Genomic DNA, 27,015 nt, shown 5'->3' with positions numbered 1-27,015 from the left:
AAAAACAGAAAACAGAAAAAGTAAATATTATCTTCATTATACCATCAGATGCAAAATGCTCCATTATTTTAGTTATCACTAAATACTGCCAATTATAATTTTAAGATGCTTCTCATTTCAGAGATGTAGAAAAGTAGGTATATGTGAACTTTCGAATTGATGAAATACATAATAGACCAGATTCAGTCACTGGTCTTTGGATTGGACCCGGATCAGAGGATCTGAATATCTATTAGAGATCTTTTAGTCCTTAAGACAGATTTTATTTCTCCTTTAAAAAAGGAAAAAGGGAAGAATTGAAAATGATAATTATTGAGAAGGAAGATATTTTTATAGGGTGAAATTTTCTTTTGCGAGCACTTTATAAAGCTATGCACAAAATAAGGTTTTAGGCATTGAAGATTGAGATTTGCTGTTTGCTTCCATGTCTCTGAGGCTGACAGGCCTGCAGGCCCATCTAAAGTGGCAGTGAGCAGGACCATGAATCACCACCTCTATCTGTAAGTGCGCTCCCTGCCTCCAGTGCTGTTTTTCTTATTAACTAGTGAAGAATTCTGTACACACAGGATCAACAGGCATTGTTCTTACCTTGCCTAATTCTATTTTCCTTTGATAAACAAAGTTTTACTATGTTTCTTTCACTTTATTTCACTTAAAATTTATCCTGTATTGTGGCAAAGTTTTTCCCTAAAACTACATTCATTTTGTATTTTATTTGCTGTAAAAATTTTTAAGTACATTTAAATATACACAAAGTTCAGGCGGTAACCAGACATTTACAAACAGACAAAATAGCCAAAGCAAATATTAAATATGCAACTTTAATTTGTACCAACTACTTTACTTTTCAAAGTAGGCTTCTCTTCTTTTCCGCAGCTCTTCTGAAGTAAGATTTGTACCTGATGTCTGGGGAATATCTTGAGATATATTTCTGGAACTACCTAAAAACAAAATAAAAGAGCAAAAAGCAATTGTTTTATTCAACAATTCAAGAGATGATGTTTATTCTTATCTGAACAAGCTTTTAAGATTTTGAAAATATCAGAAGCGCAGTGAAAGTCTCATGGACTAAGGCACACCAAATCTAATTTACGCCTATCACATTCAAAGCTGACACCCAAGTGCAATGCAGCAGTTCTGAGAATAAAGTCCAAAAAGCAACCTGTTATGAGAAGTCACTAACATCACACGTGTATGCTCTGTTTAATTTATTAAAAATGAACCCACACCTTCAAGACATGGTGTTCCTCAAACCCATGTCTTGAAGGTGTAGATCATTAGGCAAATGATCCTAAGACAAATCCATTCTCGATACTCCTCTACCACAATATCTGGTATTACAACAGAGATTTTATCAACCTGTAAACTGGTAAGAGAAATGAATTATATAAATACACCTCAGATTACTAGGCTAAGCCAACAGGGCTTGACTAGTAAAAACTGGTACTGCATACCAAATGGAGTATTCAGTGGTATGCTGGGAGGCATGAGACGTTCAGGATAGAAACAATTTTTGTATAAATGGAATCGCAAGTATAGTTAGACTACTAAGGAATTCAGTTGATGAGTGATTTCATTAGAGAGTAGAAACCAATCTGTATGAGTGAAATTAAAACAAAACTACAAAAATAAACCACTTTACACTTAAGTTAGACACTTTGAGCTATGTCAGCGTTTTTCTATGCCTACATTCCTGAGGGAATAATCTTTGTTCTTCTTTGTTGATGGATTTATATCACTAAAAAAGTGGGCCCACTAAAAAGCACAATTAAGCTTAAAGTTGCATAAAAGTGTTAAATTTTTGTCAAATCAATTTATATTCTCTGTCCAGTCCTTCTGTCACATCCAATGCATACATTTATGAAGGAACTGGTTTGGATAAGGGTCATCTGACGCCTACAAAGATTACCCTAAATTTACTGTTGTTTTAGTACAGTTTAATAATCAAATCAAATAAAAAATAAATGAAAATATAATTACATTTCCTAAATGTACAGTTCTAATATAAGTTGTAAAAGTGATATATGTTACAAGAAATCTAAAAGAAAAGCTGACTGTACATAGCTGCTGCAGTAACTGTTTAAGAACTCATAGTAACAATACACTAATTTCCAGGAAAACTAAGAATAATCTGAATCAATTCTTCAAAAATAAGGTACACATTACAATATTTATACCTTGCATACTGAGCTGAATAGCCCTGCGGAGATCTGCTTCTTCATCTTCCATGTCAATTTCCTGGCGACTTAGTGCCAGAGCCCTCTGCAAATCCTCCTCATCTTCATCTAACATTCCTGATCCATCATTTGCTTCTAAAACCCGTTCCAGGTCTGTTCTAAGGACTCTGAAGAACAAAAGCAATCATAATAACTGCTGCCCTAGTCTTTAATTTTAGACATAATACAAAGGTATTTGCAAACTGAAGATTTTAATACAAATAAGTTTTCTGTCAGATAATCTCTAGTAATATGAAGATGGTATTGTAATGTGCACCTAAGTTAATACACTTAAGTGATTCAAAGAATTCGTTCAAACTGATTGAATAAACTTTGCTAAAACAGGACTGAGATATAGCTCAGTTGGTAGAGCACTTGCCTTGCATGTACAGGGCCCTGCGTTCAATCCCCAGCACCACAAAAACAAAACAAAACTAGACTAAATCCTAGCCAGGTGCAATGCCACATACCTACAGTCCCAGCTACCCAGGAGGTTGAGGCAGGAGGATGGCAAATTTGAGGCCAACCTGGACAACACAATGAGACTCTGTCTCTTATAAAGAAAACATGAGGACTAGGGTGTAGCTCAGTGGTAGGACACATGCTTGGAACCTGGTTCAATCCCCAGCACAATCAATCCATCAATCAAAATTTAAAAGTAAAATGAAAACCCTAAAAAAGAGCCCCTGTAAAACACCACACATTAAATGCAAGCATGGAAGTTTAATTCTTGTAATGAAATACTATTATATCTTCTATACTATAAGCTAATTTTTACCTTTGTTCTTTTAGTTGTGCTAATTCTTCTCCAATAAGTTTTGGTCGGTGCATCTGTTGGACCCTTATCATCTGCAGAAGCTGGTCAGCTTCACAATCTGGTAGATCACCCTTAACAACAAATATAGAATAACCTAAAAAAAGGCAAAAATAAACTAAAACAACTAGAAAGAGATTCAGAACTGACTTAAAATGATAACAGAGAGGCAGCATATTATGGGGGGATGAGGGAACCAAGCTGAAGATGCAGAAAGACCTGGGATCAAATGATGATTCTTACATGTATTCATCCAGGACAAATTACTTAAAGTCTCTGAGCCTCATTTTCCCTACCTATAACACTAAAATAGTTATCTTCCAGAGTGACTACGAGAAACAAGGGGAACAGTGTTTATTAAAGCCCTACTAATATAGCACTTGACCCAACAGACTACTCATTAAATGGGAACAGAGAAGCAGTTCAGTAAAGGAGTGGGGAAGAGCGAAGGATTTAGAATTGGACCATGTAGGGTCAATCCCAGATCTTCTACCTCCCACCTGCATGGTGTTGGTCAATCATTTTACCAATCTGTCTTGATTACTTCAATTCTTGATCAGACCATACCAGAACCTTACTCCAAACCGATGTGAAGACACAGTAAGATAATGTGTATAACAACGGGTAATGTAGGTAAAATGAGTCAGGGGTGTAAACAGCTGTTGGCCACCAAAACCCACACTCAAATACATCCCTTCTAACTGAAAACGGGAGGTAGAAAGTTAATATAAAATCTAGCCAAAATGACAAACATGTAGCTCCTGTTTGGAAGGAGTTACACTCTCCAATATAATTTTTTATGAATATGAGGCAGGAGGCCAGGGCTTTTCCAGCTGGATGTTCCACATAGAAACTGAATACAGGTAGGCTAGACCTAAATCTAATTGATTTAAAGTTTTTCTACCATAAATTCTCTTAAACTTTGTTGATTATTATTGGATATCCTTTGTGAATATTAAGAATGAATCTGGAGAAAGGATAGCCTCTTCAACAAATGGTGCTGGGAAAATTGGAAATCCATATGCAACAAAATTAAATTGAATCTCTTTCTCTCACCATGCACAAAAGCTAACTCAAAATGGATAAAAGAACTAGGAATCAAACCAGAGACTCTGCATCTAATAGAAGAAAAAGTTGGCCCTAATCTCCATCTCGTGGGATCGGGCTCCAAATTCCTTAATAGGACACCTATAGCACAAGAGTTAAAATCAAAAATCAACAAATGGGACATATTCAAACTAAAAAGGTTTTTCTCAGCAAGAGAAATAATAAGTGAGGTAAATAGGGACCCTACATCCTGGGAACAAATTTTTACCCCTCACACTTCAGATAGAGCGCTAATCTCCAGAGTATACAAAGAACTCAAAAAGTTAAACAAAAAAAAAACAAATAACCCAATCAACAAATGGGCCAAAGATCTAAACAGACACTTCACAGAGGAAGATATACAAGCAATCAACAAGTACACAAAAAATGCTCACCATCTCTAGCTATCAGAAAAATGCAAATTAAAACCACTCTAAGATACCATCTCACTCCAGTAAGAAAGGCAGCCATTATGAAGTCAAACAATAACAAGTGCGGCGAGGATGTGGAGAAAAGGGTACACTCCTACATTGCTGATGGGACTGTAAACTGGTGCAGCCAATTTGGAGAGCAGTATGGAGATTCCTTGGAAAGCTAGGAATGGAACCACCATTTGACCCAGCTACTCTCCTTCTCGGACTATACCCAAAAGACCTAAAAAGAGCATACTACAGGGACACAGCTACATCAATGTTCATAGCAGCACAATTCACAATGGCTAGACTGTGGAACCAACCCAGATGCCCTTCTAGAGATGAATAGATTAAAAAAAATGTGGCATTTATACACAATGGAATATTACTAAGCAGTAAAAAATAACAAAATCATAACATTTGCAGGGAAATGGATGGCACTAGAGCAAATTATGCTAAGCGAAGTTAGCCAATCCCTAAAAAAGAAATGCCGAATATCTTTGCTAATATAAGGGAGGTGACTCAAAACAGAGTAGGAAGGAAGAGTATGAGAATAAGATTACCAAGAAATAAGGAAAAGAGGAGGAGGGAAAGGGAAGGAGAAGGGGAAATGCACGTAAAGACGGAAGGAGACCCTCATGGGTTCACAAAATACATATACGATGGTGTGAGGGAGAAGGGAAGGGAAAAAAAAAAGAGAAAGAGAGAGATAAGTGTCACAGTAGTATGGGTAGACAATAGGGAGGGGAGGGGAGGGGGGATAGGGAGGGCAGCAGAATACAACTGACACTAGGATTGCTGTATGTATACACATGGATGTATAACCAATGTGATCCTGCAATCTATACACGTGGAAAAATGAGAATTCATACCCTATTTGAATCAAATGTATGATATTCAAGATCATTGTATGATCTTGAACAACTAATAAAAAAATAAAAATTTAAAAAAAAATGAATCAAAGATCAAAAGAATCATTCATGTAAAACTCAAACTTTACAAGAACAAGTATATTCACAGTTCACATGGCTTAACACATTTTCTGCCAGTAAAACTGAAATTGTTTCTAGATCCTAGAATAAATATGCCAGCTCACCTTGGTATTCCATGGAGCATGTCATTAAAAGTGGACACTCTGCCTCATTCAGGTAAAGTAGTAGAGTTCTTGGGTTTTATCCAAAATTTTAGATTTTATTCTAAGTGTGTTGGGAAGCCACTGAATGGTAAAGAGTGAGTGTGGGATATAATATGCATTATATTTTTTAAAATAACACTCCAATATATCAATATATAGGAAACAGAGTATAAGAATGATTTTTCACTGAAATGGAAAACTTGAGAGACATCATGTATAGACAGGTTAAAAAAAAAAAATCAGTTTTTTGTGAATTAACATGAACTGCTTTCTGGACTTCCAAGTAAAAATGTCAAAATTAGGAGTTTGGTGTTCAGAGCAGGTTAAAAAGTTTGAGAACTGTTAGAATACATATCTTAGAGTTGACAGAATCATGGAGTAGCACATAATTAAGAAGCTGTCCAAGAACTGTACCCTGGATCACTTCAACAGTTACAGATTGGAAATGAGAAGATCCATAAAAGGAATCTGAAAGAAGCAGCCTATGAGACCTGAGGAAAACCAGAGCATGGTGGCCTGGAAGCCAGGAGTAGGGTGTTTCAAGAAGGCAAGACATGACGAGGAACCAAGGGTTTAGGCCTAAAAGACAAGATACCCAAGTATATAAAACCAAACAAGGAAAAACACTGTAATCATAAATGCAAATCGAAATGACAAGATGTCCAACCTAGTCATAAGAAGCATGCCCGCGTGCTCAGATTGTGATCTGTAATTATCATTAATAAAAGGCTCCAGGTATCCTTGGAGAAATGAGGGCAGGAAATGCACAGATAAACCTGAAACATCCTGTTAAACAAGAAAGTGAACCTTCAAAAGACCACATTGGTCATGTCAGACACTTGGGAGTAAACTCCAAAATGTTCCCACTGGTCAATGATGGTACAATTTGAATGTTAATATGAATAATATTTACAAAGGACTAAAACATGTGAACTACATTTTAACTAATTAATTTATAATGGTGCTTTAGTTTTAAAAAAAGAAAAATTAATTGGTCACCTTTGGAGGACACACAAAACCAATTTGTTTTAAAAACTGACAAAAGGACAGAGGTGTTCAGTCAGTAACAGAGCACATGCTTATTATGTGCAAAGCCACGGGTTCAATCACACACACACACAAACACACACACACACATCCAAAAGATTGAGGGAAAAAAATATTTATTCTTCCTCTTCTATATAAACTATGAAATAAATGAGAGGAAGTATTTTATTTATGAAATAAATGAGATATAGAAGTATCCCAGCTAATAAATGAAGGAATGACAAGATTCTAATATCACCATTTTGCAACCTTCAGTGAAAAACGGATCCAGGTATTAATCACTAATGGTGAAGATCACAAAAGAACAACTATCAAGAGCCACATCATCTGTGAAATCTTTCTATCTCCCCCCAAAATCAACCTGAATTGGATCAAGTCTACTGATCTGAAGACCAGCAATAGAATATCCAGAGACACGAAAAAGAGAGGTTCAATGAGCAAAATCCAGAACTTGAGAAGCAGGACAAATGACTCATCCTCTACCCCGTAAAATAAATAAACTAATACAGGAAAAAATGAAGAGGAGAGGAATCCTACAGTTAGATTCAGGAAATATACCAACCCAGTACAATTCTGTTTCAAACCAGACTGAACTGTAAACACATAAGACAACCAGAGAGACTAGAGATTTGAATACTCACAGGGTATTTGATGTTTTTAAAAGCACTGTGATTAAATTTTTTAAGATGTGAATACAGTTATTTTGGCTATTTTTTTAGTTTTCATTTTTAAAAAACTTATTAAGAAAATACTTCATAGAAAAATAATAAAATACCCAGTATTTGCTCCAAAATAAACAGTAGAAAGAAGCAGACAAGGTAAAATAAAAGGCTATAATAACTGTTAAAGCTGTGTGAAGGGTACATGAGGCAGGTGTCATTTTTTTAATATTTTGTCTGATTTTTAAAAATGTTTGTTTTGTTGTGTTTATAAAAAGGTATAATCAACTACACCCTCTAATAAAAAGAAGACTGAGAATTGAACACCAGCAGTGGCAATGGAGGTCACTGGTGAGACTGAGAAAAGTTTTTCAGTGACATACTGGTTTTGGCAGCAAGTCTAGAATGAGTTCAAGAATAGGAGACAACACACTAGGGATGAGTTCAAGAAGAAAATTTAAAATGGGAAGCAGCCAGAGTTCTGTGGAATTAAGAGATGCTTTTCCTTTTTAATCAATGGAGATAAAGAGCTATTTCTCCACTGATAGGAATAAAATAAAACAATTTAGAAAAAGGGGAAAGAAATAATCACCCAAGATAATGGAGAGATAAGAGCAGGGGTCTTAAGTAGGAAGAGCTGGGATCCAATCACATGGAGGGGTTGGTCTAGTTTGGATGCAGGAGACAGTTCATCTATTTTAAGAGGCTCAAACACAAGCAGATATAAACAAGCTGGCAGATTTGCTGGTGGACAATAAAGTTCAATTTTAATTGCTTCCATGTTCTTCCATAAGCAAGGTGAAAGGAAAGAAGCTGGAAGTGGCCAAAGGTTTAAAGAGATAAGCTATGACATAATCATCTTGGAGAATGGTACATGGATTTACTAAGGAAATACAACAGGCAGTTCAAGCAGCACATCAAGGGAAAATTAATAATCACAAGACCAATCAACATATTTTATGTTATTTTTTTAACCATGTTCTGTTGCTCTGGTACAGGAATGGCCAAGGCCAAAATAGGATTTATAAGTAGAGTTCAGATTTTAGTCACTAAAATTATAATGGAGGGAGAAAGGGAAAGAAATTGAAGAATGAAGAGAAGTAAAAAATATTGATGGATCATAGAAAATAAGCAGGGTAAAAAAGAAAGTAATAGTTTAAGGGGATGTCTGGGTCCCATGGTAGAATTTAAAGAATTGTTAGAATGCGAAAAACAGAGAAAACATGGCCTAAAGACAGGAGGTGGTAGTCAAAGAACAGGATGCTTGTAACTGGGACTTGACAATGGTTATGGTTATCAATAATGGCAAAGAGAAAGTGAAGACAATGATCTTTTAAGAAAGAAGGTGGTCAGATTGATTACTGATATAAAAAATCACTAAGAATGATATAAGAAATTGAAGGTTGGGGGATATACATGAATCCTTAAATCTCCAGTGAAAACAGAGGAGGCTCAGGGATGACTCCAAAAGGACACATATAGTCTAGTCTAGAGGCATATATTTCAAAGGAGCTCGACTTAACAGGGAGGAACACTGGCTTAGAAGGGACATGGACAAACAAGAAGAATATCCATACCTCCCCTTGGGCCTGTGGTATGTGGGACATGAAAGAAAAAACTATTACTTAGAAGGGCTGTAAAGAAGCCCCAGGCGTCAGAGAGAAATCACACTGAACAGTATCATCCAGATCCCAGCCTAAAGTTCACCACCCAAAATGTAAAGATTTTTACTGACTCTGATGGAAAAACTTTGTTACACTCACATCTGAGAACCCAGTTCTATTTAGCTACTTTGAAAGACAACATTACAAAGTGTTAAGACTTTATTTACCTTCCTGTTGTAATTGAGCCAAGAAAAGTGCAAGGTATGTATCTGATATTAATTCTGGACCCGTCAAAAGAGAATTCAAGTTAAACCACTGGGGAAAAAAAAAAAGTCAACATTTTAGTATATATTATATGAAATAAAGAAGTTTCACATGTTAATAGATATAACCCACTAGTAAGCTTGCCTAAAATAATGAAAATATGCCAAATTGAGGGGTTTTTTTTTTGAGACTTTTTAAAACAATATGATAAAAAAATGGCATAGAGTTATCACTATTAAATGCTTTTTTAAAGCAGAAGCTTCAGTGAGGCATGGCTACATACCTGTAATCAAAGCTACTCAGGAGGCTGAGGCAGGATTGCAAGTTAGGCAAGCCTCAGCAACTTAGCAAGACCCTGTCTTAAAATGTGCTGGGGATGTAGCTTAGTGGTAGAATGCACCTCATTCAATCCCCAGTACAGGAAAAAAACACACAAAAAAAAACAAAAAACCTCCAAGCCATAAATTTAAATCCCCTCCACACAGAAACTAATGGTACTTTATAATGTCTTTGCTGACAACTATGGCTACATCTTTTTTTAAAGCATCAATAACTAATCATATCATACTGGAAATATGCAACTACACAAAGTTTTCCCACTACTGATAATTTTGGTGAAAAGAATCCAATTGTAAGAAAGATGAGACATTCCACAAAGAGCACTTATAATCACTAATTCCCTTCAACATGTTAACCAAACCACCATCACATGTAATTAACAGGATTTAGTAACTCCTCTTAAGAGTACAACTTTAACCTACAGCATATAAAAAGTTTCAAAGTTGTTGTCAACATCATGAACAATTAAATACTTTTCCTAGATTTTGACATTCCTGATAATACTTTTTTCCAGTCTTCTCTTTTGTTATACAGGTACCTCAAACAGATAGAATCCATAATGAAAAAAAAAATCTACAATTTTAAAAAAATATATGAATCAGAACTAAAGATAACAAACCAAAATTTGACATCTGTATTGGTCAAAGGTAAATTAGTTCAAAATGTGAAAATTCAATTTTGAAGAACTAAAATTTAAAAAAAAAAATCTCAAAATAATAACATGGAAGTTTCTCTGCAGGCTGGGGATATATAGCTCAGTTGGTACAGTGCTTTCCTCACATGCACAAGGCCCTAGAGTCAATCCCCAGCACCACAAAGAAAAAAGAAAAGAAAAAACCTAGTGATTAAACAGAAAAAAAGTGAAATATCTAACTCTTGACATAATTTTCTGAAGATAGGGACTGGGATTGTAGTTCAGCAGTAAAGTGCTTGCCTAGCATACATGAGGACCTCAGTTCAATCCCCAGTACTGCAAGGAAAAAAAAAAAAAATCAAAAAACTCCTGAAGTTATAAATAAAATCCAGAGGTTAAATCATCTTGGCAACCTCCTGCTCGGGTCTCTCCCAGAGTGAATTCCCTCTGGGTGACCTATATACTCTGAGTCTCTACATATATACTTCCTCTCAGCTCCTCAGGGAGGACTTTAAGAAACAATTTTTTGGGCTGGGGCTGTAGCTCAGTGGCAGGGCACTTGCCTCGCATGTGTAAGGCACTGAGTTCGATCCTCAGCATTCTGTTCATCTACAACTACAAAAATTTGAAAAAAAAAGAAAGAATTTTTTTAGGGGGGTGCAGGGGATTGAATCCAGAGCCTTGCCTTCATTCACTCTGCCACTGACCTGTGGCTCCAGGTAAGGTAAAGCTGCTTGAAGGTGGCTGACTTCAAAGATGACAGAAGGATATTGTTTCTGAATTATCTTTTATTGATTTAACTCAATGCACTCTTTCTTCACTTCTCTGTTTTGTTTTTCACACATTTTATTCTTTTAAACAGCTTTATTGAGGTATGACTGATGAGCAATAAATTGCACATACTTAAAATCTACAATTTTAACATGTTTATGCCCATGAAGCCATCCAGACAAGCAAGAGAGTGAAAGCACCCACCACGGCGGGTTTCTAGCACCCTACTGCGGCCCTTGCCTCTTCCTGCTTCCCTCCTTCCTCATCCCCACACCATCACTGGTTAATATACTTTCTGTCACTATAGCTTACTTCCCATTTTTCTGGACTTTCTTATAAAAGGAGCCACACAGAAAACAGTGCTTTGTGTCTGGCTTCTTTCAGCATGGTATTCTGAAATTCATCCATGTTGTTGCATATATTAAGAGTTCATTCTTTTTTTTAATCATACAATTTGGTTTTCAATAACCCTCTATTAAAGATTCAAAATTCTGAGCTAGGGCTGTGGCTCAGTGGTAGAGCACTTGCCTAGCATGTGTGAGGCACTGGGTTCGATTCTCAGCACCGCATAATAAATAAATGAATAAAACAAAGGTCCATCAACATCTAAAAATACATATATTAAAAAAAAGTTCAAAATTCTAATAAAAAGAACTTTAAATGATTCTGTTTCTTCAAATAGCTTGTTCAAAACACAATTTTTTTTTTTAGAAGTGACTTAATGAAGATGTGTGTATTAGAGGGCATTTTAGAATTCTTTGAATAATCTTTTTTTTTTTTTAAGATAGAGAGAGAGAGAAGAGAAAGAGAATTTTTTTAATATTTATTTTTTAGTTTTCGGTGGACACAACATCTTTATTTTATTTTTATGTGGTGCTGAGGATAGAACCCAGCGCCCCGCACATGCCAGGCGAGTGCGTTACCGCGTGAGCCACGTCCCCAGCCCATCTTTTTTTTTTTTAATATTTATTTTTTAGTTGTAGTTGGACATGATACCTTTATTTAATTTACTTATTTTTATGTGGTGCTGAGAATAGAACCCAGGGCCTTGCACATGCTAAGTAGTCCTCTACTGCTGAGCCACAATCCCAGCCCGAATAATCTTGATACATGAAAGAAAACTTGTTTGCATACTTTTATTCCTGGTTGACATGATATCAGGCTTTGGGTCAGTACTAGGCTAAATACAAATTTCTAAATGTGAAAGTCTACTGGGCAGAACACATTCATCACAAAAGACCCTACTGAAAAGTAACAATATCTACACTGTCTTAAATATAAAATTTTTATCATGATAGTTAAATTGTATATGGTTGTCACAAAGAAACCTATAAAAGAAAATCGAATTATCTCTTAAAATAGCAAATATCCATCTATCAAAATTGGAACCACTGAATGGAGGCTGAGGATAAAGCTAAGTGGCAGAGCACTTGCCAACAGGCACAAGGCCCTGGAGATACTGCCCAAGAGATAATAAATTTAAAAGATTGTGACTTATGGGGCTGGGGATATAGCTTAGTTGGTAGAGTGCTTGCCTTGAATGCACAAGGTCCTGGGTTCAATCCCCAGCACTGCCAAAAAAAAACATACCAAACCCATGCCTCATCTACATTTATGGTCAGTTTCATTTTAAAGGTACTGACCCTTACATTTTAGTTTCAAATAGAGTGCAGAATGAAAAGAAAGGCAGGAAAAAAAGCAGAAATATTACCTGTTTTCCTAATTTTCTAACTGTAAACCAGTGTTCTTTATAATTGCATATAAATGATTTTTCATTTCTAGAAAAGAAAAAAATACATATTAAATTGAAATAGTAAGAGTTCATATTCATAAAAATTTGGGAAACTTAAGATGTTTACAGTTAAGTATCATTAATTTGTTAAAAAAGTCACACAACTGAATGAACAGCTTAATGATGTGGTGCCAAAGTATAGCCTTCTGCACCACTTGGGTCAGGTGAGTGCCAGTAAGGAGACTAGAGTACAGGAAACTTAAAAAGGCAGATACTCATGGACATCAAAAGATAAAATAGGGGAAGTCTAAGGGAATGAAACAGGGATAACCAAAACATTCAAAATATATTTTTCTTCATTAACAAATTATAAATTTAAATATAAAATTTAGGAAAAGAGATTCAGAAAAAGCCAAAAAAAAAAAAAGAAGGTAATCTTACATAGGATCAATCCTGAGCCTCTGATACTCTGGACTGTTGAACAGGATTAGTTCTAAACCCCAAACTTTCAAGGCATTGCTTATAACCTGTTTAAAAAAAATAATAGCAACTTTTCACGAGCTAAACCATTCAATTTCAAATTTAAGTAGCATAGTCATGTTACTTATGTAAGTAATTCCACTTCATATGTACATTTCTCTAAAAGGCTACGGTTTAAAAAAAAGTGCATCTGCATAGAGATACTACTATATCCACAAAACACACACACACACACACACACACACATATATTTTGTGTGTTTTTTTTTGGTTTTTTTTGCGGGGGGTGGGGGAGAAGGGACAGGGCATTTGACCATTGAGCCACATCCCCAGCCCTTTTTTGTATTTTATTTAGAGACAGGGTCTCACTGAGTTGCTTAGCACCTCGCTTTTTACTGAGGCTGGCTTTGAACTGGCAATCCTCCTGCCTCAGCCTCCCAAGCCACTGGGATTACAGGTGTGCACTACTGCACCTGGCACACATATGTATTTTTAAAAAGTGCTTTTTATAACCAGGTTCCTGAGATATTAAAAAATCCAGATGTGTATTCCGTCATGTTGATGCTGTTCTTGAAACTAGTTCATGATATAGATCTGATAATCTGGCTGCTGTGGGCACTGCGTTTGAAAAGTTATATCCAACTCACCACCTGCAATGTCAGTAATCACACATCTACTAAAATAAGTTCTTCTTGGGAATTTAGACTGTGAGTTTCTTCCTGTGGTCATGAGTTTGTAATTTGTAGAACAAAAGACAAATTGATTATTTCCAGCTGTTTGAGAAACAGGGAAATCTATAAAAATTCACTCTCTGGCCTCCAAGGTGGCCAATAAAGAATCAAGTCATCCCGGTAGCAGCGCAAGCAAGCAGTGAGTGCAACGCAGTGGGCAGGTCAACAGTGAAGAAAGCAGTGCTGCTGCACAGGAAATGCCAGTGCTGGGCCACTCTTACTCTGTTCCCAGCCCAGCTGAGTGGCCCTCACCATTAACAGCGAAACGAAGAAACACTGCATGGAAAGGCTGCTGAATGAGAAGTCGAAAGAGAGTAGCACAGGGGAATGGAAACCAAGATACTTGCAGAAGTGGGTTCCTCAGAGGAGAGCCTCATACTACAGAAACAGGACACATCCACGGACAAAAGAATCTCAAATGTGCATAACAACCACAGGACTGAAAATGTAGCTTGGTGATAGAATCTGCACTTAGCATGTGAGTAAGTAAATAAATGGAGCAATAAAAAAAAAAAAAAATAGATCAAAAGCTACAGACCATAAAGCTATAAGGCTAATTTAAAGGGAAGATAAGGCAGATGGGGGTGTGGCTCAGCGGTAGAGCACTTGCCTCCCACCTGTGAGGCACTGGATTAGATCCTCAGCACCACATAAAAGCAAATAAACAAAATAAAGATACTGTGTCCATGTATAACTAAAAAATATTTTTTAAATAAAATAAAGGAAAGATAAGAAGAAGCCAGGCGCAGTAGCACATGCTATAATCTCAGTGGCTTGAGAGGCTGAGGGAGGAGGATCGCAGGTGTTCAAAGCCGGTGCTAAGCAGCTCAGTGAGACCCTGTCTCTAAATAAAATACAAAATAGGGCTGTGGATGTGGCTCAGTGGTCGAGTGCCCCTGAGTTCAATCCCTAGTACCAAAAAAAAAAAAAAAAAAAAAAGTGGGTGGGGGAGGTAAGAAGTTATTAGATTTTCTCAAATTCACCCAAGAGATAATAAATTTAAAAGATTGTGACTTATGGGGCTAGGGATATAGCTTAGTTGGTAGAGTGCTTGCCTTGAATGCACAAGGTCCTGGGTTCAATCCCCAGCACCACAAAAAGAGAAGAAAAAAAAAGACTTATTAGATATAAGGTTATTATCACCCAGATACAAAGTAAATAATCTTTCTCAAAATGTGACTATTATATTGGTCTTGGGTTGTGGCTCGGTGATAGAGCGCTTGCTAGCAAGTGTGACGCACTGGGTTGGATTCTCAACACTGCATATAAATAAAGTCCACTGACAACTAAAGAAAAATTTTAAAGATAAATAATGGTACTGTATTCATCTACAACCAAAAATATTTTTTTTTTTAAGTGATTATGGGCTGGGGTTGTGGCTCAGAGGTGGAGCTTGCCTAGCACGTGAGAGGCCCTGGGTTCAACCTTCAGCACCACATTAAGAAAAATAAATAAATAAGTAAAATAAAAGTGTGTGTCCAACTACAACTAAAAAGTAAATATTTTTTTAAAAAGCGATTATTATGAAGGTCAAGGGTTGAATGCTTTCTTTCATGTGTGGAAGCTAGAGAGGAAAAAGGAAAAGAAAGGTGGGGTGATCTCCTAAAAATCAAAGGGAGATGAGTAGAGGAAAGAGACAAAAGGGTGGGAGGTTGGGAGGGAGGGGAAAGCATTAGGGAGCAATACTGGCCAAATTATATTGTTATATTGTTTGCATCTTTGAATATGTAACAACAAATTCCATCAATATATACAACAATAATGTGCCAACAAAAAAATGTGGAAAGAAAAAAAGTGATTATTATATAATCTTTGTGTTCAAACTTATCTATATAAAAATCTAGTACTTTGTGGACAATCTACTGGAGGGATTTCTGAAGTCCTATCATTACAGTGATTATAAAAAGTGGTGAAAAGATCCTCCCTAAACCATTAACTGAGTTTAATGTGCATGGGAAGCAGATAGCACTTTGTACATGCTCGCAACTACTTACCTGAATAGAAAAAAAGCCACTGTCATCCATATTTCCAGAAGGCTGCTGTTCATTTTTATGGATAGTTGAAGGGGGAGGTGGGGAGAAAAAAAATTATCATTAGTGTGCATAATTTAAAATAACATGTGCATTACCATTTACAAAATCAACGGCAGAGTTATAATTAGCAAGTCAGATTCCTACAGGAAGAAAGGCTCATCCTCTTCTCAACAGTACCCACGTTTTTTAAAAATGTGACTTAAGTGAATTTAAAATCAGTACCTGTAAAAATGTGCGATAGTCTTCACTAGTAACTCCTCCTTCTGCCATTCTCATCCTTTCTTCTTCATCCAGCTGATGTGCGATGGAGGATAATTCCACAGGGCTAAAATATTCTCCTTGCAATAGATTATTCAAGCAATGTTGAGCACAAAGCGAGCCTTCTTGCTAATATTTCCAGAAGAAAAAATTCAAATGTTATTTATTAAGTAGATCTGTATAGTTTCCTCTTTTTCTTCCCCTAAGTACTAGGGATTGAACACTGAGCTACATACCCGGCCCTTTTTAAAAATTTTTTAAATTTTGAAACAGGATCTTACTAAGTAGCCAAGGATGTCCTCACATTTGCAATCCTCTAGCCTCCCAAGTAGCTGGGATCACAGATGTGCACCACAATGCCAACTAAATTTGCATAGTATCTTCTGCAAATTTTAATCATTAACTTTTAATATAGTCAAACCAAACCTCTTAAGACTTAGACAATCATAATTAATATAAATCATATATTTGCCAACATTTATTTTACAGTTCTACTATTAATGAAACTATAATTATTTAGTTATATGATCAAAAACTAAGAGTAAATATAGTAAATAACATAACCTATAAAATCTCATATTTTACTAAAATCTACTCTTTAAAAACATTTAAAATATTTAATTTTCAGTACCTAATATATATTTGCTTTTGGCAAATCACATGGCAAATTACAAATGCTGAAAGGGAGTTGTAATCACTAGAACATTTATTCTTTAAATCTCTACTGGTCTAAACACTTGTCCTAGAATTTCAGATTTCAAGAACTGGTAAAGGTGAGAAAAATTCTGTCCCATGTTAAGCTTATAGCTTTAGAGCTGAGGTTCTCTTCAAGAAATCCTGCAGCTGATGTTATATAGAGTACCATGAGCAGAACTATCCCACACTGACCCTGAGAGTACACTCATAGACAAACCAGCAAGAGGAACAACATCCAAGCTCAAGAAAAGAATGGAGACTTATGGGTGGATGAGATCCCTCCCTGTGACACAGACCCAAGGTTTGCCTCTCCATGTGACAATGGCAGATGGGACAACATTTCCTTCTGCTAACCCAGGTCTCCTGAATTGTCCTACCCCAAGAAGGTGTACTCCTTAATTCAGGTGGTGTGACATCATGCAATTTGTTCTGAGCTATGTTACGTGGTGTTGGTGACCTCAAAGAGCACTACCTTGTAAGACACAAAATTGTCCTGATGAATGACAGAAAGCGTCTAGCTAGGCGCAGTGGCGCACACCTGGCCCAGCAACTTGGGAGGCTGAGGCAGGAATATGCACAATTTTGCAGGAACAAAAATCAGTTGCTGAAAAAGATACAGGATATATGTATGTAACAGAATAGAAAGGCAGCATTGAGGCAGTCTAAGTTGGGGCTGAAGTAAGTTTATCTTCATAGTTGGGTTAAGGGATAAGTGGGTTTGAGTTGAGAGGTAACTCTCCTCAAGTCACAGACACCATGGTGAGAGACTTCTTTGTATCTACCTCGTTTTCCTTCTACTGTGTATCTGTTGCCATAGAGTAAGCGCCCACCCCGCCCCAAACAATGTAAAGTGGGGGAATATGCAGATGTTCTAGTTCTACTGGGAAAAAAAAAAAAAAGACAAGCAAGCATTTCTCAAGAAGATAGCCAAATAATGCAAAAAAGGGTGCTCAACTTCAGTGGTCATCAGGGAAATATATATTAAAATCACAGTGTGTTCCGACTACACACTCTCCAGAACAGCTAAAATGGTGAAAAGAATTAGAGACAAAAAAAAAATCTGTCACATGTTGGGGGGAATGTAAATTAGCATAATCACTTTGGAAAAATCTTTAGAGTATCTTGCTAAAGTTGAAATATCCATACCCTATGATCAGCATTTCCAATATTAGCTACATAATACAAGCATGTGAAGACATGTATAAGAGGGTTCATAAAAGCTCTGTTGTAATGCCTCCCAAACTGAAGACTATCTGAATGGAAAACCAACATGAAAGAATAAATTGTGTTATTCCAAAGAAATACTCTATAACAATGAGAATAAATTATAACTATAACAATATGGATGAATTTCTCATATAAATTAAAAAAAGAAAATAGGGCTGGGGGTATAGCTCAGTGGTACAGCACTTGCCTAGCATGTGCAAAGCCATAGGTTTGATACCCAGCACTGAAAAACCAAACCAAACCCAGATTCAGAAGAGAACATGCTGTATGACTCCACTTACAAAAGCTCAAAAAACGGCAAAACTTATCTGCTGTAATTAGAATTGGTGGGAGTGAGTGTAGGGGTGGAGGAGGAGCTCCTACCTGGAAGAGAGGCACAAGAAGCTTTCAGGATGTAGGTACATCTCCTCTGACTTGATCTAAGTGTTGTTTACATGTGTGTTCATGTTGTGAGTTCACCAAGAAGTACTCGTGACTTGTGTGTTCTTATATGTATTAACAGAGCTACCTAATATGGTAACCAGACACTGGGTTTTCTGGAAACAGGGGTAATGCCAATTTTCTGTGCTGCTGTTAGGATTCATGCCTTTGTTTGGAGTTCACAAATTATGATCACCATACTTAATATATCATATCAAAATAGTGATATCCAGATGGTTTATAAAACACCTCTCTACCAAAACTTAGCTTTCAATTATGGAAATTTAGCACTTAAAATGAAAGATTGTCCAAGTAAAACTGTAATGCTGTAGGAAATACCAAACTCTGTACTTGTAACACAATTTAATAGAAAAGAACAAATTCTTGTTTTTTCTTTTGCAGTACTGGTGCTTGAACCCAAGGCCTTCTGCATGCTCTACCACTGAGCTTTATCCCCACCCCTTTTTACTCTTTGAGACAGGGTTTCTCTAAGTTGCTGAGACTGGTCTTGAACTTGTGATCCTCCTCCCTTAGGCTCCCAAGTAGCTGGGATTACAGGTGTGTTCCACTACACCTGGCTTATTCAGTCCAAATTTAAGAATCACTTCACAAGACAGATCAAATCCTACATGGGGGAAAAAAACTTGTATAATAAGCCAACATGAAATTACCCACTTTCCTGCTCTGCCTCCATCTTAAACTATCTGTCCCCAGTTACCTCACTCTAATCAAGTATTTACCCAAGCAGAACAGAAACTCACTTTGTTATTTAACGTTCAGTGTATTAAAATTCTGTGACTTCAGGCCCAGATTTTATTTTGTTGGGCTCAAAGGATAAGCAAACTGCACCTCCAGGTCTACGAGATGAAATAGTTTATGACCAATCTATTAGCTACCATAGAAACCAGGTATAACCCTAAGGGTGCTCTGAGAAACAGGTTAGCAGGGGACATGCAATCTCCAGTTGTAAGGGATAAATGGATTGGAATGGGAGGGTCACTGTCCCTCAAGTCATAGCCATCACGGTGGAAGATGACTTGGCTCTACCTCTTCAACTCCCAGTGTTCTCTCACCTGTTTTTTGTTTGTTTTTTTGTTTACATTGTTTTTGTCAATGCTGGAGACTGAACCCAAGGCCTTAGGCATGGTAAGTCACTCTACGTCTGAGCTACACTCCCAGTCCTCTCTCACCCCTTAGCATGATGTCCAGAAAACACAAGAATCCGAGTAGAAGCAATGGCTAGCACCTCTGTAGCACTGCCACACTCCAGGTACCTACAAGAACTTCTGCCTTCGAGGCAGACACTCGGTACCCTTACATTACAGAAGGGGACCGGACTGGAGCACAATAGTCAATGCCTTGTCCAGGATCATCCAGATACCACTTGGCAGAGCTGGAGTTCAAACCCAGATAGAGGTTTCAAAGTCTGTACTATTACCACTTTCTCAAGCCACTTACCTGGAATTTGGCTTTTGCTCAGTCCTAAATACCCTAAAGACAGCTAAGAGCCAGCAACCACAAAAAGGCATGATGGATGTCACAAAGTCAAAGCTCAGTATCTTTTCATGATTCTCATTCCCATTTCATATTACATTAAAAGTACCAATTTAGATAACACAGTGACTACACCAAGAGCAGTGAGCAATATAAGTGATAACAAAAATGACAGAAAGCATCTAACTAGGCGCAGTGGCATACACCTGGCCCAGCAACTTGGGAGGCTGAGGCAGGAGGATCTTGAGTACAAACCCAGCCTCAGTAACTTAGCAAGGCCCTAAGAAACTCAGTGAGACCTTGTCTCTAATAAAATATAAAAAAGGGATGGGGGTGTAGCTTGGTGGTTAAGCACCTCTGGGTTCAATCCCTGGTCCCCCCACCAAAAGACAGAAAGCAAGCACCAGAAAAAGAACCCTAAAATACCTTTAAAATCAGCAGTTATTGGTTATTTAGTATTAGGGTTTAGGTTAGGGCTTGATAAATTTTAGCATTTGGGGACAAATTCAACCTGCTCCAATAGCTAAGAATAGTTTTTATATTTTTAGACAGTTGATAAAACACACACACACACACACACACGTGATAGAAGCCAGGCATGGTGAAGCACACTTGTATCCCAGTGGCTCAGGAGGCTGAGGCAGGAGGATTGGAGAGTTCAAAGCCAGCCTCAGCAACATCATGAGACCTGTCTCTAAATAAAATACAAAAAAAGAGAGAGAGAGAGCTGGGGATTGTGGCTTGATGATTAAGTTCCCCTGGTTCAATTCCTGGTACCAAATAAAAGAAAATATGTGATAGAGACATATATGGCCAGCAAAACTTTAAAATAGCTACAGATAATGTTGTTTAAATAGCACTGCATACATCTTAGATGCTCAAGGAACTGTGTTTTGTTTGTTTTGCTATTTTTTGAGATGGAGCCTCACTACGTTGCCTAGGCTGGCCTCGAAGGACCCTCCTGTCTCAGCCTCAGAAGTAGGTGGGACTACAGGGTACACATAACTGTACCCAGCTAAGGAACTCTCTCGATCCATTCAAATATTATTTTTTTTTAAAGAGAGAGAGAGAGAGAATTTTTAATATTTATTTTTTAGTTTTCGGCGGATACAACATCTTTGTATGTGGTGCTGAGGATCAAACCCGGGCCGCACGTATGCCAGGCGAGCGCGCTACCGCTTGAGCCATATCCCCAGCCCCCAAATATTATTATCTTAGACTGCCAGAGATCTATCAATGAACAACAGCTTTTCATGCTCTAACTTAATAAGGGTACTCAAAGTGAAAAATAGGAAAACCAATGTTCCAAGATAACAGGTTGCAAGCCCTCTGCAGGCAGAGATTCCTACCTGCACAGGTGGGATTTTTTTCTTGTTCTTTTTTGGAGCCAAAGTTGGTTCTGGCTCAAGGGTTAAAAATGTGTTGTGGAAGGGAAGAGAATACTCTGAAAAATGGTACATTAAGCTCAAACATTCTCAAACTGCACTGAGTACATGATTAACAATGGAACCAATGGTTACAGGTACATTCTCTTGAAATGTGCCAGAACTTTAAGAGTCTTTATACACTAGGGCCATATAAGTTGATGATAAAGATAAATGTATTCCTGAAGTGTTTTTTTGGTACCAGAGATTAAATCCAGGGAAGCTTAATCACCGAGCAACATCCCCAGCCTCTTTTATATCTTATTAAAGACAGGGTCTCACTGAGTTGCTTAGGGCCTCACTGAATTGCTGAGGCTGGATTTGAATTGGGATTATAGGCATGCACTATGATGCGCCACTAAAGTGTTTTAAGCAAATACACATGCTGAAAATTCAGAGTGACCTCTTTTGGGTATGTAGATTTTCCATCAGACAAGTGTTCAACAACTTCTTTTTTTTTTTTTTTTCCTGCAATGCTGGAGATGGAACTCAGGCCTCTCATTCCCACATTCTAGGTGAGCACTCTACTATAGAGCTACATTCCCAGCCCTTTTTTAAAAAATTTAATTTGAAACAGGGTCTCATTAAACTGCCTAGTTGGCCTCAAACTTCCCATTCTCCTACCTCAGCCTCTCAAGTAGCTGGGATTACAGGCATGCATGCTCATCTTTTGAATCCACGGTTCAGTCATTCCTGAAATCTATCCAGATTAAGTAACAATATTGTTAAAAATATATGAGCTGGGTGAGGTGGCACACCAGCTTGAGCCCAGCTAAACTGGAGGATGAGGCAGGCAGGAGGATTGCCAAATTGGAGGTCAGCCTCAGTATCTTAGCAAGGCCCTAAGTAACTTAGTGAGACCCTATCTTAAAAAATAAATAGGGTTAGGATGTAGCTAAGTGATAAAAGCGCCTCTGGGTTCAATCCTCACTGGCCCCCCCAAAAACAAACAAAAAACATATGAACCTCACCAAGCAGAAAGTGTCCAAAGTCTTCCATGCCAAAACATTTTGTTCTATGCCAAAGCCTTTGAAAATTAATTATAAAAATATATACATGCAAGAGCACCATGGCACACACACATAATCCCAGGCTAAGGCAGAAGGACTGCATGTTGCAGGTCAGCCTGGACAATTAACATTGAGACCCCTATCTCAAAAATAAACAATAAGAAAGCTCAGTGGTAGAATGCCCCTGGGCTCATTCTGTAGTATGAAAACACACACTCACACAACATGTATAGTTCTCAATCTCCTTAGTTAAACAACTAAATCTTTCTTGCCCAAAATTCATAAATCTGTCCAACCAAGTAAAAAGATTACTGCTAATTGTAGCGCTGAGTACTTCCATCCCCATACATAAAAATTGTTCTGTTCCAGTTTCAGGACATTCTGAAATGTTTTCTAAAATTTTGAAATACTTTCTAAAAAATACTGCATTTAACAATTTATTTATATTTCAGATTTATGCCATGTTTTTCTGAATTTGCTTTGACTGCGGTGCAGGTATGTGTGAGTTTTTACATGTCTTGGATGAATGATCACTCATAGGTACTTAATAAAACAAAAAAACCTTTGCTCCTACTAAATAAGTAGCCTCATTAACAGCCCTTTCCAAACATGAAACTATTATGAAACAAGATATCATATGCCAAAACTGTCCCAGGAAAGCTTCACTCACACCCAAATGGATTGATAATTGTATATGAGAAAAGACCAGTTTCTCAGGATGCCACAGACAGTATCTTCAGTTTGTGGCCACTGGAGAATTAAGGCTGGGCAGATCACAACAAAATTATTTCAGTTCACGCCTAATACCTAATACCAAAGCTGGCCTCCCAATCCGGAAAGATGGAACACCAAAAGAAACCAAACCCACATCCCGTAATAAAAACTCTTGTGACGACTTCCCTACTGCACTTCCTAAGTGTCAGGCCCTACAATGGGCGAGCCAAGTCCCCGCCCTAGTGCAGGACATGAATTAGACCCCAAAGATCTAAGTGCATGGGGGAGGATTCCATTGTAGAACCGGAGAGCCCAGGAAAGGGAAAGTTCATTCTGCCCAGGGTGGGCTGGTGGAATTGGAAAAGGTCCAGCGAGGTGTTGGAGAGGTGACTAGCCATACTCTAGTAGGAGAGGTGGGAGACAGAAGGAATCCTCCAAAAAGGCTACACGAAGTGGCGGAGAACCGCCAAAGCTATCCCGCCCAGCGCCGCCCCCGGCCCGGCCCTGGCCCTCGTTCTCTCCCGGCTCCCGGAACCGGTGCCGCAGGGGCGGAGGGTGCCTTGGGGGCGTAGGGGAAGCTCCCCACCCCGGGCCGAGCAGGCAGGCGGCACCCCTCGTCCGGCAAGGTCGGGATCGGGGCACCTGGGGCCCCACCCAGCTCCCCCGGAGACTGCGATACCGCACCCCAAGACCGCCACCGCACCGCGGACTGGTTCCCACCGAACGCGGACACTCACTTTCTCGTGGAAGATGGACTCCATGTTTATTTGTCTGGAGCCAACGGCCCCCGCGCCGAACCAGCCCCCTCCAGCTCCGCCCCCCGACCCCACCCCTCCGCCCACCCCGCCCCGCCCCGCCCCAGCCCTGGCCACGTGCCTCACGCAGACCAATCATCCCCGAGGATGTGGGTTACGTGGAGCAAAGAGGTGATGAACGCCGGGGCGGCAAACGCGGAGACACGTGACCTTGGAAGCTCAACCTCCTATCTCTTGCTTTCTGAGGGTGCTGCAGCGCCACCTGCAGTCTGGAGGATCTTCTGAGCCTCCCACCCATTGCTATGGCTTTGGTTTCTGGGGATGTAGATGAGGACCAACCAGCAGGATTCTATGTTCCTTTTGTTTTCTGCTTTACTTTGCACTTTCTACTTATCATATTTGCATGTAATTAATATTTTCTTCCTCCTTCCCCACTGAAATCCTTATTAAAGTATCATCACATTCCCCCAATATTTAGTACTTATGTAAAATAATGTTCATATTTCATAAGCTTACTACAAAGTAGGCATCTGACCAAGTGTTTTGCATATAACATTTAATACAGCAAGCTTTGATATGGGTGTTGTTATTATTCCTCAAACACACATGAGGAAAATGAGGCATGGAGAGGTTAAGAAGGCATAATGTCTAAGATTAAATAGTCAATTGCCTTGCTAGGATGAAATTTAGGCATCTTGTTACTGAGAAAGTGATGTGACTCCATTTTTGAGAAACCAACTTCTACCTCAAGGCCTGTCCAGAGGGAGGGGGCATGACCCTTTTTCTTGGGAAAACCCACAGAGCACTCCAAGGCACATAGCCACCCTGCTGAGTTGTTTGTATGTAAATAATTGGAGAGATCTGCGGGGCCAGGTGTCCCTGACTCAGTTAAGCTAGGTGAGGACCCATAGCAACCCCCTAGCAACCACCAATCAGCGTGAGACAGGGAAAATATCTGAAATGCCAGGTGTCCCTCCCAGTAGTTTCGGTGATTGATAACAGGATTAGGCAACCCTGCAAGTTTAGCATATACACTCTTGCAACCCCTTGAAGCCTAAACCAATCAGTTCAAACTTATCCATCGCTTGAACTAACCAATCACCCTTACCTGACTTGTTCGCGCCAATCAATGTTAAGAGTTGTTGTTTGATTTTCCCGCGGTATAAAATGATTTGCATGTGATGTTGTGATGAATAGAGTTTCCCCCAAAAAACTATAAATCCTCACTGAACTAAGGGTCAGGACTCACTCCTCGGGTTGTGAGTCTAGGCTCGAGCTTGCAATAAAGACTTTTGTGTGATTGCAAGAATTCGGCTCCTGGAGGTTTATTGGGGTCCCACAAATCTGGCATTACATTACCTGGGTAGGTGTTCTTACTCTGAAGAGGAAGCATTAATTGGTGAAAATGAAACAGTGAATCAATTTATGCTTTGACTATACCCCTTGCTGCTCTGCAACTGTTTTTTTAAATAGACATGTTTCTTTCTCTTCCTCTCTCCATACTCCTTAATCTCAGGAAAATAGGATTACCTTTCAAGGCAGATGTATCTGTCCTTGGACATACCCACCATAGGAATGAAGTAATCCAGACTTTGGGGATGGTACCAGAAGATCTCGGAAATGACTATCTCCCAAATTAACAAGCAAATTGTAACTCCAACAGAGAACACATGGAATGTAGCTTTGAATCACCTCTTTAAAAACCCCCTGTTCCCACTGATGGGCAGAATCAGAGTCTCTGGGACAGGAGTCCCCTGTGTTTCTACCTTGCTAGCAAAACAATAAACTTTTTTCCTTTTTCTTAAAACTGTTTTCTCAGTATTGGATTGTCATTGGGGACAAGGACTGAGGTTTGGGTAACAGAAATGAAAAGTCCAGCGAAGGGTAGGGGAAAGGCGGGTGGGGGCAGCTGAGGGATAGTAGGTGCAGATCTTTCACCCTGACACCAGATTAGGGTGTTCTGAGTGTGTGTGTGTGTGTGTGTTTTCCTGGGAATTGAAACAGTGGTACCCTTTTTATTTTTTGAAACACGATCTCCTTAAATTGCATAGAACTTGCAATCCTTTTGCTTCAGCCTCCTGGGTTTCTGGGATTATGGGCATGTGTTGTTATGCTCAGGTTCAACTGCTGGGTTTCTGCCCTAGGTAGCCACATGGAAGGAGTGGTATTCATGGAGATGACTGGAGGAAGAGCACCATCTTGGGAAAAGAAGGTAGAGATTTCAATTTGGATGTAATGAATTTAAAGATCTTTGAGACCTTCAAGTACTTTTGTTGAGTAGTAGTTAGATACCAGGTCTGCAGCTCAAGATGCTGGTTTGAGCTGTAAGATGAAGATTTGTTGATAGAAAAAGATAAGTAATGCCATAAGAGTGAATCAAATTATCCTAGACAAAGGAAGAGATTGAAAAGAGGATTTAGAGTTGAGCCCTAGGGTAGAGAAGTAATAGCAGTCTGGAGGAGCTTCTGTGCCTCCCACCCCTTGGGTGGAAAAGCAAGAGAGTATAATATTATGGAAGCCCTGGGAAGAAAATGCTTCAAGGACCAGTCAATGTCAATTGCTGCCAAGAAGTCAAGCAACACAAGGACTTACAAGAGACCACTAAATTTTGTTGCTATGGAGACCATTTTGGTGAGTGCAAGTTCAAGAGGAAGAGAAGCAACAGTGGGAGATAAGGGAATGAAGACTGCCAGTAACCAGGTGCTAGAGGAGAGGGTCTGGTTACCATTTATTGAATATTTCTGCATGCACAGCCCACAGTCTCATCAAATAAAAAAGAAAAAAAAATACAAACAACATTTTCTGGTATTTTTTTAAAGACATAGTTGATATCTTTCAAATAAATAAATGAAGCCAGGAGTCTTGGTATATTCAGGCTACTATAATAAAATACCTTAGATTGGGTAATTTATCAACATAAATTTATTGCTCACAGTTTCAGAGGGGTGGGAAATCCAGGATCAAGGCTCCAGCAGATTCTGTGTCTGGTGAGGACCTCTTCCTCATTGATGGTGACTTCTGTGTCTTCCCATGGTGGAAGGGCAAAGGGGACAAACAAGC

General features: G+C 38.6%; 1 protein-coding gene and 1 non-coding gene across 6 annotated transcripts in view; one reads left to right on the top strand and one right to left on the bottom strand.

Moving 5' to 3' along the window:
- The window catches only part of Atxn3 (ataxin 3), a 40,193-nt gene extending 16,205 nt beyond the window's left edge, over positions 1-23,988 (bottom strand). For 2 of the 5 annotated variants that reach the window (XM_027931710.2, XM_071607592.1), the window contains exons 1-9: positions 23,938-23,988; positions 16,180-16,344; positions 15,919-15,963; positions 13,156-13,241; positions 12,694-12,760; positions 9,202-9,289; positions 2,995-3,127; positions 2,178-2,344; positions 845-941 (exon numbers count right to left, since the gene is read on the bottom strand). In XM_027931710.2, the coding sequence (XP_027787511.2) occupies positions 845-941; positions 2,178-2,344; positions 2,995-3,127; positions 9,202-9,289; positions 12,694-12,760; positions 13,156-13,241; positions 15,919-15,963; positions 16,180-16,344; positions 23,938-23,961 (872 nt within the window). In that variant the 5' untranslated portion in view covers positions 23,962-23,988. Of the gene's footprint in view, positions 1-844; positions 942-2,177; positions 2,345-2,994; positions 3,128-9,201; positions 9,290-12,693; positions 12,761-13,155; positions 13,242-15,918; positions 15,964-16,179; positions 16,345-23,937 lie in introns of those variants that run through there. The other 3 variants (XM_071607591.1, XM_027931711.2, XM_071607593.1) reach the window with 3 other exon arrangements.
- On the top strand, positions 12,487-12,559 carry Trnas-uga (transfer RNA serine (anticodon UGA)). The gene has a single exon. It is a non-coding gene; the product is annotated as a tRNA-Ser (tRNA).
- Positions 23,989-27,015: the final 3,027 nt, after the last annotated feature.

The sequence above is a fragment of the Marmota flaviventris genome, chromosome 2 (assembly GCF_047511675.1).
Source record: "Marmota flaviventris isolate mMarFla1 chromosome 2, mMarFla1.hap1, whole genome shotgun sequence".
NCBI classification, from domain to species: Eukaryota; Metazoa; Chordata; class Mammalia; order Rodentia; family Sciuridae; genus Marmota; species Marmota flaviventris.
This window is presented reverse-complemented; position numbering and strand designations above follow the sequence as displayed.